The 19,374-nt window shown below is 44.2% G+C and overlaps 1 protein-coding gene across 1 annotated transcript in view; it reads left to right on the forward strand.

The window, feature by feature from the left end:
* The first annotated feature begins 7,310 nt into the window (after positions 1–7,310).
* NSMCE1 (NSE1 homolog, SMC5-SMC6 complex component) overlaps positions 7,311–19,374 on the forward strand; it is a 32,440-nt gene continuing 20,376 nt past the window's right edge. Inside the window, exons 1-2 of the mRNA XM_038540001.1 lie at positions 7,311–7,446; positions 14,081–14,227. Of these exons, the coding sequence (XP_038395929.1) occupies positions 7,407–7,446; positions 14,081–14,227 (187 nt within the window). The 5' untranslated portion in view covers positions 7,311–7,406. The remainder of the gene's footprint in view (positions 7,447–14,080; positions 14,228–19,374) is intronic.

The following is a 19,374-nucleotide window of genomic DNA, read 5'->3' on the forward strand; positions in this document are numbered from 1 at the left end:
TAAAATATTCTGCATTATTGGGATCCCTGGGTGGCGCAGCGGTTTGGCGCCTGCCTTTGGCCCAAGGCGCGATCCTGGAGACCCGGGATCGAATCCCACGTCGGGCTCCCGGTGCATGGAGCCTGCTTCTCCCTCTGCCTGTGTCTCTGCCTCTCTCTCTCTCTCTCTCTGTGACTATCATAAATAAATTTAAAAAAATTAAAAAAATAAAATCTTAAAAAAATATATATTCTGCATTATGACTTTTTTCCCCCCGTGACCTCAACTGTGTTTTCAAAACATGGTTTTTTAGGATACATAATATTCTGCAGCATTTTTGTTTTTCTGACCATTCCTCTCTTTAGCTATTTGGAGACATTCTAGTTGTTGCCATTCTTCCCTGATAAAATTAAGGCTCTGACATAATTTTCTTTTTTGCTCATTAACCTTTGTGTGTGTCTCTGATTATTTCCTCTGATGGATTCCCAGAAGTGGAGTTACAAGGTCAAAGAACATGATATGTGTGCACTCTAGATGAGCACAGCCAAATTGCCCTTTAGAAAGATTGAACAATCTACACTGCCTCTGGCTTTGGGCATATTTCTCAATCCCGTGTCTGAGTCTTCCTGGACTTTAAGCAGGAATCGTTTTTAAAATTGACCTTTGGGGCCTGTCACCAACCCTCCAGGATGAAGGATGAGTAGAGGGGAATCGCGTTCCCTTTCTGCCCTGCTGGCTCACACCCATCACCTCTACTGGATCCAACCTAAAATGTAATGAATCCAAAAAATATGTGAGTATATAGATGTAAAAGAGGACCAACATGGAAAGGTGGAAAGGGTCTGGTCCGGGCTCCAGGGAAACCTGATCTTGCCTCTCTCCCTTTCCACTGATGGCCACGTATTTCTAGAAAAAAAACAAAAATACACCTTTCATTTGTTTTCATCCGTTCACCCTTCCTATTCGAAATTGTTTTTAAAGAACGGTAAAAGTGAACAAAACAACAGTCATCCCCTTTCCCACTGTTGGCACTTAGGCATATTTGCCTCTACTAGAAAATTAGACGAACACTATAGAAGTATATAATTTTGTTATTTTAAAATTCAAACATTATGGATAAGCCTCAAGAATTTCTTTATCCCCATTCCACCCCCCCCCTTTTCCCTTTCCTAGAGCTCCTCACCTGTCAGTTTTGTGACAGTGTTTCCAATCCTTAATAAGAAGATACTTTTGTATGCATAGATTCATCCACAGGAAATGTATAATATTGTCATTTTGCTTTTCTCCAATTTTACACAAAGAGTAATCCAAAGATGCATCAACTTTGCATCTTGTTTTTTCCCCCCACTTCACTCTATGCTTTTAAGACTCATCCATATAGGTACTTGTGAGTGAATTCATTCCTCTTAATGTTACATGATCATCTATCCCACATGAACATTTTGCTTTTTCATTTCCTTGTTAATGGATAGTTAGGACATTCTCTTGTCGTTCCTTCTATTGGCAACATCGTTGAGCAAACCTCTCAAAGAGCACAAGGGAGATTTTCTCCAGTTAAAAAGTCCTAGAAGTGGAGTTGCCAGATGAGCTTTTTCAATTTTCATAACACCAAATTGCTCTCCAGAGCAGCTATAATATTTACAACTCCGCCAGATATGCATAAGGATGTTGGTTTCCCCTCCCTCACCCTCAGCAACATTTTGTCTTTCTTATGGGGGAAAACTGGTATCTTTTTGTTGTTTGTATTTCCAATTAATTATAAGGTTGGGCATCTTTCCCCACTATTTTTTTTTAACCATTTGAATTTTCTCTTCTGGAAGAGACAGTCTATTTTTTTGTACATATAATTGGAGTATTGTTGATATACAATGTGTCATTAGTTTCAGGTGTACAACATTGTGATTGGACATCTCTGTATATTATGCTGTGCTCATGAGTATAGCTACCATCAGTTACTATGCAGTGTTGTTACAAGATCATTGGCTATACTGCCTATGTTGTGCCTTTTATTTTATTTTTTTAAAAAGATTTTATTTATTGATTTGAGAGAGGGGAGAGAGAGAGTGAGAGAGTGCATGAGCCAGGGGAGGGGATGAGGAAGGGGGAGAGAGAGAAGCAGGCTCCTGCTGAGTAAGGAGCTCCTTGCTGGGTGGATCCCAGGACCCTGGGATCATGACCTGAGCCAAAGGTTAACAAACTTAGCCGCCCCACTGTGCCTTTTCTTCTTGTGACTTATTCATTCCATTCTACTGGAAGCCTGTACCTCCTACTTCCCTTCACACATTTTGCCCCCTTCCCCTTCCCTCCAGCAACCATCAGTTTGTTCTCTGTAATTATAGGTCTGATTCTGCTTTTTGTTTATTCATTTGTTTTATTTTTTTTTAGATTCCACATATGAGGGAAATTATATACTATTTGTCTTTCTCAGTCAGGCTTATTTCACTTAGTTAGCATAATAGCCTTTAGGTCTATCCATGTTGTTGCAAATGGCAAGATCTCATCCTTTTTTTTTTAAATGGCTGCATAATATTCATATTCATATAAACATACACATCATGACTTTATCCATTTGTCTGTCAATGAACGTTTAGATTGCTTCCATATCTCGGCTATTGCAAATAATGCTGCAATAAACATAGGGATGCATCTATATCTTTTTAAATTAGTGCTTTTGTTTTCTTTGGGTAAATACCCAATAATGGAATTATTTGATGGTATGGTATTTCTATTTTTAAGTTTTTGAGGAATCTTCATGCTGTGTTCCACAGCGGCTGCAGCAATTCCCACCAACTGTGCACCAGGGTTCCTTTTTCTCCACATCTTTGCCAACACTTGTTATTTCTTGTCTTTTTGATTTTAGCGATTCTGACAGGTGTAAGGTGATACCTGGTGGTTTTGATTTGCATTTCCCTGATTAGTATCCAAAATACATGATGAACGTATACAACTCAGCACCAAACAAAACAAATAACCCCAAATCCCATTAAAAACGAGCAGAGGACCTGAACAGCATTTTTCTAAAGAAGACGTACAGATGTCCAACGGACACATGAAAAGATGTTCAATATCACTCATCATAAGAGACTAGATTTTTGCATCCATGCTTATACATGGACCTGATTTTTTTTTAAATTCTGCTGTTTTTGTTTTGGTTCAAGATTAGTCTAGCCTCATATGACTTTTTTTTTTTTTCATATGGCTTTTGGATAGACTTCTCTGTCTTGTTCATATTCTGGTGCAGTTTACATAATATAGTTTGTTTTTTACATTTACTTGTATCACTCTAGTAAAACTATCTCAGCCTGGGCATTTTAGGAGTTGGAACAGATCCATTGCTTTTTCAATTTACTGATGATTATTGGTCTACTTTTCTAGGGCCAAGTTTTGTAATTTGTATTTTTGTCAAGAATTGCCTCTTTTATCTAGATTTTCAAATGTATTGGCATAAAGTCATTCATCTTAAGCTTTATAAAATTTTTATACTCAATCCAGTATGTTTCTTTAGCCATTTATAATATTATTTGGATCATTTTTTGGATAAATCTTGCAAAAAGTTTGTCTGTTGGATTAGTCTTTAATAAACACCAGTTTCTGGTGTCCATAATCAATTACATTTTCCTTTTTGTTTTACTCATTTTGCCTTTTGCTTCATTATTCCCTTCTTTCTGTTTTCTCCAGGTTATTTAGTGTTTATTTATCTACCTCTTACATTGAACACTTATTTTTCTGGTTTTGTAATAAGTACACATAAGGCTACAAATCCCCCTCTAATTATTTGTTTTAGTTGGATCCCACACATTTCATTATATTGGGTGTTTTTTGACATTCATCTCTAAATATTTTGTAATTTCCATATTGGTTTTCTTTTTAATATGTATGTATTTTTCGGTTTCCAAATGTATGTTCTTTTTCATTTAAAAACGTAAAATCATTCAACATACACAGAGGTATAAAAACGAATACAATGAACACCCAACTTGAGAAATAAAATTCAAACATGTGCTTGTCATGTTTAGTTTTCTTTTTCATAAGTAAAAGCAGTACATGATAAAACAGAGATCATCCTGCCTTCAGGACCCTCTCCTCAGAAGCATTTTCAGTAACTAATTAAAGGTTTACAAGTGGTTTGGGTTTCTTTCTGGCTGTGTTTTTGTTGATTCTTCATTTTACTTCACTGTGGTTCACGAATGTGGTCTATAGATTCTTTGGAATTTATTGAGACTTCCTTTGTGGCCAGTTCACAGTCAATTTCTGTAAATGTTCCAAGTATGTTTGAAAAGAACAGATGTGCTGATGTTCTTTTTCTAAAATACAAACTTGATCTCATCATTTCCTCTCCAATAGCTTCAATGGTCTTCAGGTAAAAGCCTGATCCCCCTCAGCTATGGTTTGGCCCCATGCTTCCTCTCTAGCCAAGGCCTGGGCCACCTGCCTTATGTACAGTGAATTTATGTCCATGCAAATTCTATACTTTTCAGGGTCAACTTTCAGAAGAATATCTGAACTGGCAGAGTTGCCTTGTAGCAAACAGCCCGATGTCTGGTGCACTGAAGGCCCTAACAGATGCTCACTGAGCCGGCCAGAGAGTGGGCTGCCTTCTGGGGGTGGAGGCAAGCTGAGGCAGGACAGTCACCTATAATCTGCCTCACTGAGACCTCTGCTTGCTGTACCCCGCCGTGTTAAGTTCTCAGCACTCCCCATCTCTCCTATGTCTATCTGCCCATACTGTGGTGGATGACTTTGAAGACTGACCTTCCCACCAGCACTCTGCAGTTGCTTTGACCTCTAAGGTCAGCTGCCTTTGTTTGGCCAAGACCCACCCCGAGATGAGTCCAGACAGGGCTTCTGCTCTGGGGCCCCTGCTATGGAGATGGGAGATGGCGGGGGATCAGGAGTCACTATCCTCTCTACACATTTATCGTTTCAATCTCAGCAGGCACCTCGCTTTTCCATTCTCTTTGGCATCCATTCCAAACCTTTGATTCCCCTCAAATCCCTGAGCACCTCCCAGATCCTTTGCCTAGAAGAATGAGAATTTGCTACTTCATGGAGAAAACAGAAAACATCAGGGTGAATCTTTATCCATCCATTTTTACATCCTTTCCTTCTGTTTCAGAAATGTCTCTATTCCTTTCTAGGGTAAGAGTAATCCTGTCTCCAGACCCCATTCTTTCCTGTCTCCCTGTTTTTATTCTATTGGTTATTCCCGCTACTCCAGTCTTTGTATCTCCTTTTCCCAAACCACCCTTCCTAGAAGTAGTCAGCGCCCCCTCCCCACTCTCTCAGCTTCCATGCATTCACTTCTCTTGGAGGCCAATCTAGCTTCCTCCTGTTTCTATGGGTTCTTTATGGCCATCACATTCTACAGCGGTGGCACATCTGTCTTGATCTCTCCAGAGCACTGACAATTCAGACCACACCCTACCACTCAATAGTCTCTCCCACCTATTTGCCTCTGATACCACTTGGTCTTGGATCCCTCTCTTTCTACCTCCTTTCTTGGCCCTTTGATCCTGAAATGTTAGTGTTCCCCGTGTTTTTCATCCATGGGCCTCTGTTTTTATTTCTCTGCACCCTGGGAAGCACATGTGTCATCACAAAGGAGCACAGTTTCCAAGTGGTTTTTTTTTTTTTTAATATTTTATTTATTCATGAAAGACACACAGAGAGAGGCAGAGACACAGGCAGAGGGAGAAGCAGGCTCCCTGCAGGGACCCTGATGTGTGACTCGATCCCAGGACCCTGGGATCATGACCTGAGCGGAAGGCAGATGCTCAACCACTGAGCCCCCCAGGTGTCTCTCTACCAAGGTTTAAAGAAGGGCTACCATAGGGGAATGTGGCCTATCGTGGCCAGGCTGCCCCATTTTTCAAGAGCTGTCAGATACCTTCGGGTTTTATGGGAAATACCTCAGCTTTAAATATTGATAGCGAATTCAAAATTCTACAAAACTATGCAGGACAAACAAAACATAGATGGTCTCCTCAGAGCTCTTCTTCTCTCTGACTGCCCCCAAGGCATTTTATAAAGTTCTTTATCAGTAAAGATAACTCACACTTACTGAGGCCTCACTATGTGCCAGGTACTTTTAAGTGCTTTGCATATATTAACTAATTTAATCTTACAGCAATCCTATCAACGGTGTGCTATTATGATCCCTGCTCTATGGATGAGCAAACTGAGGTGGAGAGCTTCAGTATTTTGTCCTGGGTCTCAGATATATTGAGTTTAAGAGGCAGCATCCGAATCCAGATGGTCCAGCTCCCAAGCTTAAGCTCTTTACCACACCAGGGCACCTGGGTGGCTCAGTGGTTGAGCCACCACTTCCGCTCAGGTCATGATCCCAGGGTCCTGGGATCGAGTCACACATCAGGGTCCCTGCAGGGAGCCTGCTTCTCCCTCTGCCTGTGTCTCTGTCTCTCTCTCTGTGTCTCTCATGAATAAATAAATAAAATCTTCATTAAAAAAATAAAAACTATCAGAGGCTACTGCTTTCCTCACTCAGCAGACAGGTAAACTGAGGTCCAGAGAAGTTGAGAAGTTGCTGCCCAAGATCACAGGTGTGCAACGGGCAAGTAAGTAGGGATTTGAAGCTATCATCACAGAGCTAGATGCTTGCACTTTCTGCTTGTTTCCCTGCTCGGCTGCATCCGGCTCCAGCTCCCAGGTCAGGCACTGGGATGCAAGCGTTTGTAAAACGAGTGCTCTCCAATAGCCCATTCACAACTTCATTGGCTTCTCCCAACAATCCCTAGGTAAGACGAGTAGCTGACAGCTAATCAGCACTTCCAGCGTGCGTCATTTCCTTGAAACCCCACGAACACCCTATTATTCCATGGCGACTCTGATCAGCCCCATGTACCAGAAGAAGAAACTGAGGCTGGGCGCAGCAGCTCAGTGACTTGCTCAAGATCTGGCAGAGCCAGGATTCCAGCTCAAGTTGCAGGACGGCGGAGCCCTCGCGGCCGACCCCGAGGCCACGGCGTCGTTTGCACGGATGGGGAAACTGAGGCCCAGGATGGGGCACTGGCTTGTGTCCGCGGAAACCGCGGCTGCTGGGGAGAAGGTCCCGTTGCAGGCGTGCCCCTTCCTCCTCCTAGGTCGCAGGCTGCAGTGGCGGGGCTGGAGGCAGAAGGTGGCCCGCCCGCGGCCCCGCCCGGTGAGGTCCGGAGAGTGGCGGGAGACGCGCGGAAGTCGCCGCCTACCCCCCCGGCTCCTCGGCGCCACGGCAACGGCGAGCAGGAAGTGCGTCACCCGGTGGGCGGGACGAGCGTGCGGCTGCCGCCAATAGGAGAGCCGCGCCCGCGCTGGCCCCGCCCCGGAGGGGGCGTGCCAAGCCCGCCTTTCGGCGTCGGCGGCGGGCGGCGGGGGCTGCGCCCGGGTGCGGCGGAGGGTGAGCCGCGCGCGCGCCCGCGAGGCTGTCGGGGATGGAAGAGGGCCGCGCAGAGAGGCGACGGAGGACGGAAGGTGGGCGTCAGGCCCCGGGGCGGCCCGCGTGGGTGCCGGAGCGCGGCTCCGGGGGCCCCGGGGGCTCCTCGTTGGCTGATGCCGACAGGCCCAGAGACGGGCAGGAAGGCCGGCGGGCTGGGACCTGGTGCCCCCGGCGCCCCCCGGCGCCCCCCGACGCCCCCCGACGCCCCCCGACGCCGGCGGGTCGTAGCGTTGGGTGCTGACCTCGGTTTGACCCCGCTCTTGGGGGACGGAAGCAAAAGACGGATGCCTGCACCGAATACGGAAAATACGGCCTTGGAGGAGCACCTGGCGGTTACCTGCGCCCTGCTCTCGGTCGCGGTCCTGGGACCCGTAGAGAGCCCCGAGGCTAGACGTGTGCAGATGCCCCGGTGTTTCGGATTTTTCCAAAGGGATATGATATATTCCTATTCCCCATGGTCTTTGGGGTCCGGGCTGCATCTTGTCACCACATACATGAATCCGTGCACATTTGCCCCCAAAGGAGGTCAAGAATGGCCCAGAGATAGCCTCACCTTATAGGTCAGATCAGGTCTTCAGGCTTCCAAGGTTGGAGGCCTTTAGATCTTCCTTAGATCGGAGAATTGTAGGTGAGGAGTCCCTGCAGGTGAGGGATCTCGATTTGCTTGTTCCCTGCTATGCCTCGCTTACCTGGGGTGTGTGTGTGTGTGTGTGTGTGTGTGGCGGTGGCGGTGCTAGGGTTCCTGAACTCTGCTTTTGCATCGCCACCCTCCTGCCCATCACTGACTCCGTGCATCTCCTGGTGCCTCCAGTCTTGCCGCATCTGTAAAATGGGGGCATGGATGTGACGATCCTCAGGTTCCCAGGAGGATGGAATGAGAGCGCAGTGAAGCACTCCCCCCTCTGCCTCGCGTGTGGCTCACGTGGTGGTGCTTGAGATCTGCTTATTGCACAGACATTTCTGTTTTTAAATTTTTTTTTTTTTTGGAGGGGTAGGCAGTTCATGGTTAATCTCTACCACCCAGTCCATCTTCAGACAATCGCCTTCTGTGTGTAAACAGGCCTATCTGTACTGTGTCCCTCTCCTTTTTTTTTTTTTTTTTCCCCAAGATTATTGACTTCTGTGCTGTTCCAGAGTTGGTCCTCCCCACTGCCAAGATTTTTAATTTATTTATTCAGGAGAGACACAGATAGAAAGAGAGGCAGAGGGCAGCCCCGATGGCTCAGCGGTTTAGCACGGCCTTTGGCCCAGGGCGTGATCCTGGAGACCTCAGATCGAGTCCCACATCGAGCTCCTTGCATGGAGCCTGCTTCTCCCTCTGCTTGTATCTCTGCCTCTCTCTCTCTCTATGTCTCTCATGCATAAATAAATAAAATCTTAAAGAAAGAGGCAGAGACACAGGCAGAGGGAGAAGCAGGCTTCCCAAGGGGACCCTGATGCAGGACTCGATCCTGGGACCCCACGATCACACCCTGAGCCAAAGGCAGACACACTCAACCAGTGAGCTACCCAGGCGTCCCTAGAGTTGGTCCTTTTTAGCATTTATTTTGGGTGTTACGTAACATATTTACATCATTTCTTCTTTTTTTAATCAAGATATGTAACATACCTATAAAAATGTTTGCAAATGTAAGTTCGAAGAATAAAAATAAGGAACACACGTATACTCCCCATCAGGTTAAGAAATAGAACATTATCTTATGCTGAAAGCTCCCGCTGAATCCTTTCTTCCCCTCACTAAAGATGAGCACTGCCCGGAGTACTGTTACTCATTCCCTTGTTTTTCCTTTATGGGTTTTACTATGTATCTGTAAAATGACTACTGTATATGGTTTCGTTAGGTTTTGAATTTGATGGAGAATCCTCACATATAATTAGTGTGACTTTACTTTTGCACATAACATTCCCGTATGTGAGATGCATCCACGGTGATTTGAGTAGCTCTATGTCACCTTCATTGCTTCGTCGCTATTTGGAATTCCATGGTTTGAATATAAATGCTTTGCTAGGCATTTTTCAACTGGTTGCCATTGCTACTGTTGCCAGATTTTTGCTACCACATGGTGCTTTTATACACATATTTCCTTGGGCAGATGTGGGTAGTTTCTGTAAGTGAAAAATCAAATACCGCATTTCTGGGCATACCCAAATTCGCCAGTAAAATCAAATTGTCTGACACGGTTCATAAGAGTTTACACTCCACCAGCAGTGGATGAGTTTTAGCCCAGGCCATTCTTCAGAATCTTTGCCTTATCTGGTGATGAGTAAGAGATTTGTCACTGTAGTTTGGATACTCGTTAGCCTGATGACCTCAAGACTGTGTATCTTTTAATATATTTATTAATCATTTGTATATCTTCTTTGGAAATTTCAGTTGCTTATTTTTTTTTTTTTGCAGTTGTCTTCCTCTAACTGATTTGTAGGAGTTCATTACATATTCTGAGTATGAATCTTTCATGGGTTCAGCATGTTTCAGATGCTTCCCAGTTTGTAGCTTGTCTTCTCTCTCTCTCTCTCCTTCCCCCCCGCTCAAGTATTTTCAGTGAACAGAGGTTCTTAATTTTAAAAGTTGAATTTACCTGTATATTCCTTTATGGTTTGTACTTTTTGCGTTATTATTATTATTATATCTTTTAAAGAAACCCCTGCCTTTGGCTTATAAAAGCTATCTGCCTATATTGTTGTCCAAAAGTTTTGTAGCATTTCCTTTCATATAACCTTAATCTTCAAAAATATTTTGTGCATAATGAGGTGAAGGTTCAATTCTCCAGTTTTTTCACATAAGGGTAATCTATTGTATCTATTGTTCTGGCACTTTTTTTTTTTTTCTGGCACCTTTTTTAAAAAGCTGTTTTGATCTGGAGTTCCATTTCTCCAACGTGTCAAGTATCCATATCCACATGTGTTTCTTATCTGGGTTCTCTGTTCTGTCCCACTGGTCTTACTTGGTCCATGTTTATACCATTATCATCTATTATTCATTACTCTAGCTTTAAAATAAGTCATTACCTGGTAGGACAAGTCTTTCTGCCTTTATCTTCTCCCAGAATGGCTTTGCTGTTTGGCCTTTGTGTGTTCCATGTAAATTTTGGGATCATTTTGTCAAATATCACACACACACACGCACACACACACAGAGCCTGTTGGATTTTTTTTTTTTTAAGATTTTATTTATTCACAAGAGACAGAGAGAAAGAGAGGCAGAGAGAGAAGCAGGCTCCATTCAGAGACCCCGATGTGGGACTTGATCTCGGGACTCCAGAATCACGCCCTGGGCCAAAGGAAGGCTCCAAACCGCTGAGCCACCCAGGGATCCCTGAGCCTGTTGGATTTTGATTGGAATTGCATGAGTTCAGTTGCATTGGATCAGTTTGGATTTGAAAGTGATTGCTTTCAATATTCCATTTTTTAAAAAAGATTTTATTTATTCATGAGAAACACACACATGCACAGAGAGAGAGAGAGAGAGAGGCAGAGACACAGGCAGAGGGAGAAGCAGGCTCCAGGCAGGGAGCCCGACGTGAGACTCGATCCCGGGTCTCCAGGATCACACCCTGGGCGGAAGGCGGTGCTAAACCGCTGAGCCACCGGGGCTGCCCCTCAATATTCCATTTTTAAGTATTATGTTTACTGTAGGTTTTCGTAGCTATCATTTAGTAGATAAAGGAAATTTCCTTCAATTCTAAGTTTGTTAAGAGTTTTTAGTATATGCGACTGTCAAATTTAACAATCATAGTTTCTGAATCTATTAAGATGATTGTAGACTTTCTCCCGTATTTTGTTAATGTGGTGACTCACACTGATTGATTTTTCCCCCCAGCTTTATTGAGATATTATTGACAGGTGACATTCGATTGATTTTCAGTTGTTAAACTATTGAGGGGATAAACCCGACTTGGTTATCATATACTAGCCTTTCTGTTTTGCTAGATGCAATTAATGTTTTGCTTCGGACCATTGAAGTTGCATACCTGAAAGATACAGGCCTTTTCATTTTCCTTTCTTTTAAAGCTTCTGTTAGGTTTTAATGCCCAACTTATGTCAGCCTTATCAAATTGTTTGAAGAGGGTTTGCTCTTTTGCAGCCCTGGGATAGTTCTGTGAAATTTGAAATCACTTGCTTCCAGAAGGCTTGGTAGGGCTTCTTGATAAATCCATCTGGATCTGAAGTTATCTTTGTGGGAAGTTGGACTTCCCACAGAAGGTTTTCAGTGGTTATAAAACTTGTTGATTTCCAGATAATTCTGTAGTTGGTTTTGAGTGGATTTCCTATAACTTTGCGTGTATTTACAACTTCAGATTATTGTTTTTATGCCTTTTTTATTTTTTTATTTTTTAATTTTTATTTATTTACTTATGATAGTCACAGAGAGAGAGGCAGAGACACAGGCAGAGGGAGAAGCAGGCTCCATGCACCGGGAGCCTGATATGGGATTCGATCCTGGGTCTCCAGGATCGCGCCCTGGGCCAAAGGCAGGCGCCAAACCGCTGCGCCACCCAGGGATCCCTTTATGCCTTTTTTAATGTTTGTGTCCTCAATTAGTTCTCCTTTTTCATTCCAAACAGTGTTTATTTGTCAGTCTTCTCTCTCAGAAAATCTTGTCAGAGTTTGGTGGCTTTTATTATGTTCTTTTTCAAAGAATACTTTTGGTTTGGGATGCCTGGGTGGTTCAGTGGTTGGGCGTCTGCCTTCGGCTTGGGGTGTGATCGCAGGCTACTAGGATCGAGTCCTGCATCGGGCTCCCTGCATGGAGCCTGCTTCACTCTCTGCCTGTGTCTCTGCCTCTCTGTCTCCATGTCTCTCATGGATGGATAAATAGAACTTTAAAAAAAAAAAATACTTTGGGTTTTGTTGATCTCAGGTGTACATTAATTTTATTATTTTCTGCTCTTTATTGTTCACTTTCTTTAACTTTTTTTGGATTTAATTTGCTGTTGGATTTAATTTTGCTGCCTCTAGTGATAGAAATAAGTTTGGCAGGACATGGTGACCAGATGGGTCTGAGGGTGAGAGGAAGGAGGATCAGAGTTGGACGCTTAGGCCTGTGGCGTTTGTGTAACTGCGTAGACTGCATTCCCCCTCCCCCCTGTAACAGGAAGATTCGAGACTAGTACTCAGGCAAAGAAAAGAGTTGAGGATGGGGGAAGGTGAAGATGAGTTCAACTTAGGGCCTGTTAAGTCTGAGTTACCGCTGAGCTGTTCTCAAGGGATAGCTAGCAGGCAGGCAGTCTGAGAATCTGGCCCTGGTCTGGTGCGTCTTCCTACCCCTGGGGTCCAGTTGATGTGCTGTTTCAGAAGAACAGTAAGCAGCAGCTAGCCTTCTGTGTCTCTCCTATGTGCCAGGTCCTTGGCAAAGCTTTGGTAGCCACATCTCACTTAAATGGCATCTTCTGCCTTAAACATACATTTCGTTGTCCCCATTTTATGGCTGAAAAGACTGAGGCCTAGGGTGATGAAGCTTGTCGGCTAGAAATGTTTTTACTCTGTATTTGCCTAAGGGAACAGCGACTTTCTTGCCAGATCATGGCATCACCTGAAGTGAATGTTAAAACCTCAGAATTCCAGGCCCCTCTGCCATCACCAGAACCTCCAGGAACGGTGGGCGGTGGGTGGCAGGTGGTGGAGGGAGTGCAGGAAGCTGTATTTTTCCTGCACGGCTTTGATGATCCTTGAGATCAAGCAGGTCTGGTCTCAATACCACCTGCCGATTTTTAAACCCACGCTCTTTGCCTCCGTGTGGTACCACCTCTCCGTGGCGAGAACAGGCTTTTTGATCAGGACTTGTGTAATGCTTTTATCAGCTCTGATCTTTGTGGTTTGTGGAAAGATAATGCTTTAGTAGAGAGCAAGAGATTGAAAAAGCACCCCACAGTGACAGTTGTTTCATTAGTGGTTTGGGAAATGAGAAGGAAACTAGCACTGAATACGCCTTTACTCGAGGCATCCTCTGGGCAGTGAGCGCTGTTCTAAGTTTAGCGTGAGAAAATGGAGCCTCAGCTGCTTTTCTCCAAGGCCATAGATCTGCTTGGTGGCTGAACCAAGGTTCAGACCCAGAACTATCTAGGAGTAAATATGGCTAGCACTCACCTCGTGTTTAGCTTGTTACCAGGCTTTTATTATGTGTTAACTCACTGGGGCACCTGGGTGGCTCAGTGGTCGAGCATCTGCCTTTGGCTCAGGGTGTGATCCTGGAGACCTGGGATCGAGTCCCATATCAGGCTCCCTGCAGGGAGCCTGCTTCTCCCTCTGCCTGTGTCTCTGCCTCTCTCTCCCTCTGTGTCTCTCATGAATAAATAAGTAAAATCTGTTATGTGTTAACTCACCGAATAGAGTAATTCTGTGGAGCACGGTTCTGTCGTTAGTCTCATAGATCAGAAACTGAAGCACAGGGAGGACAGGTTCTCCAATTTTACTCATTTAGATGGTAGGGTAGGCTGGGTCCAGGCGTGCTGGCTGGCTCTGGGACCCACGTTACTCTTTAGTAACTGCTGGTACTAGTTGGCTTGCCCCTGACTGGTGTCCTTTTCATTTTTGGGCTATTCGGCAGGATGCTCTTGAGTCTAAAAACTATAACAAATGGCTAGTTGTGAATGTAAGTTAGTACAAAATATAGAACCTGGCTTTCGGAGCGCTCAGAGGTGAATGGGTTTTGTTTGCTTCTTTTCTTAGCTCCTTCGCACATGCAGGGTGGTACTAGAAGAGCGGGTGTCATGACTGATGTTCACCGGCGATTCCTCCAGTTGCTGATGACTCATGGAGTGCTGGAGGAGTGGGACGTTCGGCGCCTGCAGAAGCACTGCTATCGAGTCCATGACCGTGAGTATCATTTCCCCGTTCCCAGGATGCCCTGGAGCTGTGCGATCAGGGACTAAGACACTGGGATAAAACAACCTGGGTGGTCAGGTCTCTCCCATACTCTCACACCAGCCTGTGCTTCTCATCTCGGCTTTGACTTTACTTTTTATTTATTTACTTTTTTTAGTAAATCTAATAGTTAGCCCAGTGGGTAGGAATTTGGACTTTGAAGCTGTTTAATTGTGGTTCACACCAAGGCTCCAGCATCTTCTCTAGCCTGAACTTCTTCATCTCTCACATGAGGATAATTAATCATCCTTGACACCATAGGTTCAGAGGATTAAGAGACAAGATACATACAAAGTGCCTGACCCTGGGGAAGGTGCTCATTTAGCTGTCAGTGGTTAGAGGGCAGCTTAGCACAGGGGGTCAGAGCGTGGCCTTGGACTCAGCCAAACCCAGAGATAATGCCACCCTGTCCTGGGCCAGCTGGGAATTTGGAGCATCTTCTCAGTGGGTTGCTGAGATGGGATGTAAGATAATACACACAGAGCACTCAGCGACCAGACCTGGCTGAGTTTTCATTAACTGGAAGTCACAGTAGAAACAGTAGGATCATTGCTGGCAGGTCAGTAAAATCAATATTGGTAGCTCAGGTTGAGTGGAGTGTCAGTATGGGTAGATCCTGTTGAATGAAAAAGAAAGTGGATAAATTATACTTATTGTACGATGTCACTGTGTTACGCTTTTTGTAAAACATAACAAATTTTTTAAAGATTTCATTTATTTGAGAGAGAGAAAGAGAGAGTGCGTATGAGCAGGGGCGGGGTAAAGGGAGAGGGAGAAGGAGACTCCCTGCTGAGCAGGGAGCCCAATGCCATGCGGAGCTGGATCCCAGGACCCTGAGATCATGACCCAAGCTGAAGGCAGTAGTTTAACCTACTGAGCCACCCACGTGCCCCAACTTATAAATACTTAACATCTGCATGTAAAAAAAGTAAGAGTGGACCAGAAGGCTATGTAACACACTTGTGAGGTGCTTGCCTTTGGGGAGAAATCAAAGGACACTCATCTTTATTCTATTTTGCTCTTTTATTAAAGAAAAGAAGACTTGAAGTAAACATGACATTCATAGTATAGTCTGATGATCATCACTTCTGATTAATGGGAATACAGGTGGTTATATTCTGTGCTTTTGTCTTTCTGAGTGTATTTTCTGTTTCCAAAACAAGAGTGGAAAGCACAGAGAGGTGAGCCAGCCAGGAGGTGTGAGGAAAGGTGTGCATGGGGCACTGGGTTTAGGGGTGAAGGCCCATGAGAAGAGGGGCCATATATGGAGAAGTGCCGAATGTGGCATGGGGGAGGCAGAAGCCAGATCTGAGAGAGGTGAAGGGTGGATGGGAGCAGGAAGGGCGAGCTGGTGGGTACAGAGACACATATTCTCCCAAGACGTGCAGAAGGAAGATGAGAGCTTACGGGTTAGGGCAGAGGCAGTTTTGGAGAGACTGGCCCCTTGAGGTATGCCACATGAAATTCTGGGAGCTGGCTGGTACACGCTAACAAATGAAATGCCTGCAGGGATCCGACAGTAAGGAAACCTGTTGAACTCCATTTAATCCCATTTATCTAAACCTCGTTGACCTCCACTTGACATACTTTGGGAAACCCCAGATAGGAACATATGATGTGTGGGAACAGATGCGTCTTTGTGGTATGTGAGTCTATAAATCAGGAAGAACCCATAGTATGTGCACCAGAGTAATGGGGTTTCTTATGTACTTAATTCTGAGTACAGTGTGGACGTCTGAAAGGACTTGAGACGGGAAAGGGACATAATTAGTGTTGTGCTGGAAAACTATTTTTCTGGTAAAAACATGTCTGTCCTACTTGCCTGTGTTGGGGTGGATAGAGGTCTTTGGTGAGGGCCTCTATTAGGGGAAGGGAATGTTACACCTGCCAAGCCAGCCTCTCTCACTCCTTAAAAAAGCACAACAGGATTTCCACCCTCCCCCTCAGAATGCTCTGGTGAAGGGCATAAGAATGTTTTTCTTAGTCTTTTATCCCTTCCTCCTCCCCTTCAGTTTCTCTTGTAAGTCCTAAATGTGGGCTTTAATGCTAATGGGGAAGTTTCATAGCTCACTGCAGGGAGCCACATGGTGCCTTAGTACTAAGAATGAAAGTGTTTTTGCCTCTGTTTGACCTTTAAAGTTGTTATGACCTAATTTAGGAAAGTCCTGTAGAATATATCTAGGAATTAATTTATTATTCACACTTTATGTGCCGTATCTGTGCATAAAGAAAGATATCAAGATATGCTTATGGCTGGGCTAAATGGGATAGAGCTGTAGTTTGCTTTTCCCTACACCCTTCATTTAAAAAAAAAAAAGCTTTCTCTCAAGCATTAATGTTATTTCAGAGATTTTAAAATGAGAGATGATGGAAAGAAATGATCTCAAATTAAATAAATATAAACATCATTAATCTGTCTTTTGAAAAGATGCCCTGGAAAGTCCCCTTTTACCAGCTGGAAAAATATTCAGCTTCTAAGATAATTATGAAACAGGAGTAATTGAATCTGTGAGTTATTCTGATTGTAGTTTCCCATGGTCTTTTGTCCAACTTATCAAACATGCTTCCTATTCTGGGCTCTGGTTCCAGGTCTTACCATCATTAAACTAGAAGCAAATTCCCCAGTTATCTGGGTTAGGGAGAGTTTATATTTTGTTGTGATGGGCTGGTGTAAAGCCTTGGGTCTGGGCTTTCTAAGTGGCATGGAGGGCCTATGTGCCCTCTGAGGGCACCTGGGGTTGTGAGCTGGATCTTGTGTACATGTGTGTGATCATCTAGCACCTCTTGCTGTGGCATCATGGAGGCCAGGTCCCTGTGCTAGGGACTGGTGACACAGAGACAAAGCTCTTGCTTCACCTTGGGTTTCATGAATCATGCAGATGCAGAATCATATGATTCTAGTATAAGCCTCCTTTAATGGAACTAGGCACAGGAAGCCTAGGGAGTGGTGGTTAAGAAGACCTGTGTTTGAGGATTTCTACTTTTGACCAAGGTAGAGCAACAGGGAGCAGTTTACCTTCCTGTATGAAACAATTAAAAATAAATGAAACAAAGGACATTAGTCAGTGAAGGACAGTGAATCCTTGAGAGATAGGGAGTGAAAGTTTTTTTTTCCTTTCCTGACACCAAATATGTGTTGTCTTTTCCAGTACTTCCTCCCCAGTTCTCTGGATGTTCACTGGATGTCCAGTGGTTCAGCTCAGTTCTGACACTGTTTACCTGGAGTGAGGGTCAGATCTCATGGTTAAAGGGGTTCAGCCCTACCAGGCTGCCCCACTTCAGATGCCAGTCTCAAGTCCAGGCCTCAGTACTTCTGACCAACCAGCTATAAGGTCAAGTCCTATGGTCCACCCCTCAAGTTCAGTAATTTGGTAGAATGGTTCACAGAACCCAGGAAAACACTTATGTTTGCTGGCCTAATATAAAGGATAGAGCTCAGGAACAGCCAAATGGGAAGAATGCATAGGGCAGGGCTTAGGGGGCAGGGGTGGCATGCAACTCCCACACCCTTTCTAGATGCTCCACTTTCCATTAAATACTTTGGAATGCTCCATTCTCCATTAAATACTTTGATGTGTTCATCTAGTGGATCTCCAAAAGCCATCATTTGGAGGTTTTTATGGAGCTATCATTACTTGTGTGATTTGACTGAATCATGGGCCATTGGTGATTAACTCCGTATGTAGTCCCTCTGCTCTTCCCAGAGTTGGGGATGGGGCTGACAGTTCCAAGCTTCTAATCAAAGCTCGTTTTTTCTGGCAACCGACTCCCATCCTGAAGTTCTTTAGGGACCTGCCAAGAGTTGCCTCATTAGAACAAAACACTTCTGTCACCCTTGTCACTCAGGAAATTCCAAGGGTTTTAGGAGTTCTGTGCCAGGAACCAGGAATGACAACCAAGTATTCCCTCTTTTTTTCCCCCAAGTATATTTTTTATACCATAGGCAAAAACAAAATGAGCACTACAATTGCCTCAGCTCAGTGCCCTGAGAGTTTTCAGGCCATGGCGTAGGGGAAACCCAGGTAGTACTAAACAGACTGAGCTGAGGGGATGGAGGATGAGAGCTCAAGGAGACCAAAGTGTTTGCAGGTCAGAGTGGGGTGGGGGTAGGGTGGGGGCAGGAAGAGGTGCCCAGAGAGGTGGAGTCAGCTACCTCCCCCCACTCCCTGGCAGGGATCCATCTAAGAGCAGATACACAGGTTGCTGCCTGAGGCCAGGCAAAGATACATTTGAAAGGATTAAGAGAGAAGCAGTGCCTGATGTTCACGGGGCAGGGGGCTGAGAATAGTACGGTTCCAGGAACAGCAGCTTTGCTAGGGAGTTCTACCAATATTTAAGGAAAGAATGGTACCAGTTCCACCCACATTCCTCCAGAAGATTGAAGAGAAGGGAGCATTTCCCAACTCATTCTTTGAGGCCTGCATTATCCTGATACCAGAACCAGACAAAGATATTGCAAGGAGAGAAATCTAAAGACCAAGATCCTTTGTGAATATAGATGCTAAAATTATAAACACAATTTTAGCAAATCTACTCCAGCAATATATAGAAAGGATGGTATAATATGACTAAAGTGGGGTTTAGCCCAAGAATGCAGGGTTGGTTTAATATTTGAAAAATCAATCCATGTGATTTACATCTTAACAAACAAAAAGAAAAACCATATGGTCATCTCAGTAGTGCAGAAAAAGCATTTGATAAAATCTAATATATCTCTTGGCATGACGCAGCAGAAGTTTCATACAGGAAACTAGAGATCTTAAGGATCAGGGGAGAAGCAGATTTATAGGAACTTGGGGCTTAGAGCAGTAGAGAGTACTCAACAACTGTTTGTACAGAATTAAAAAATCTAACATCTATTCTTGATAAAAGCCCTCAGCAAAGTAACAAAAGAAGGGAGATTCTTTAACCTGATAGAGAGGGTCTATGGAAAGCCTATAGCTGGCATCATACTTCATTGTGAAGACTGAACACTTTACCCTAATATCAGGTGCAAGATAAGAATATCCATTCTAATCGTTTGTGTTCTAGCCAGTGCACTTAGGCAAGAAAAAAATAAAAGGCTTTCAGTTTGGAAAGGAAAAAGTAAAACTGTCTGT

The sequence above is a fragment of the Canis lupus genome, chromosome 6, assembly GCF_011100685.1.
Source record: "Canis lupus familiaris isolate Mischka breed German Shepherd chromosome 6, alternate assembly UU_Cfam_GSD_1.0, whole genome shotgun sequence".
NCBI classification, from domain to species: domain Eukaryota; kingdom Metazoa; phylum Chordata; class Mammalia; order Carnivora; family Canidae; genus Canis; species Canis lupus.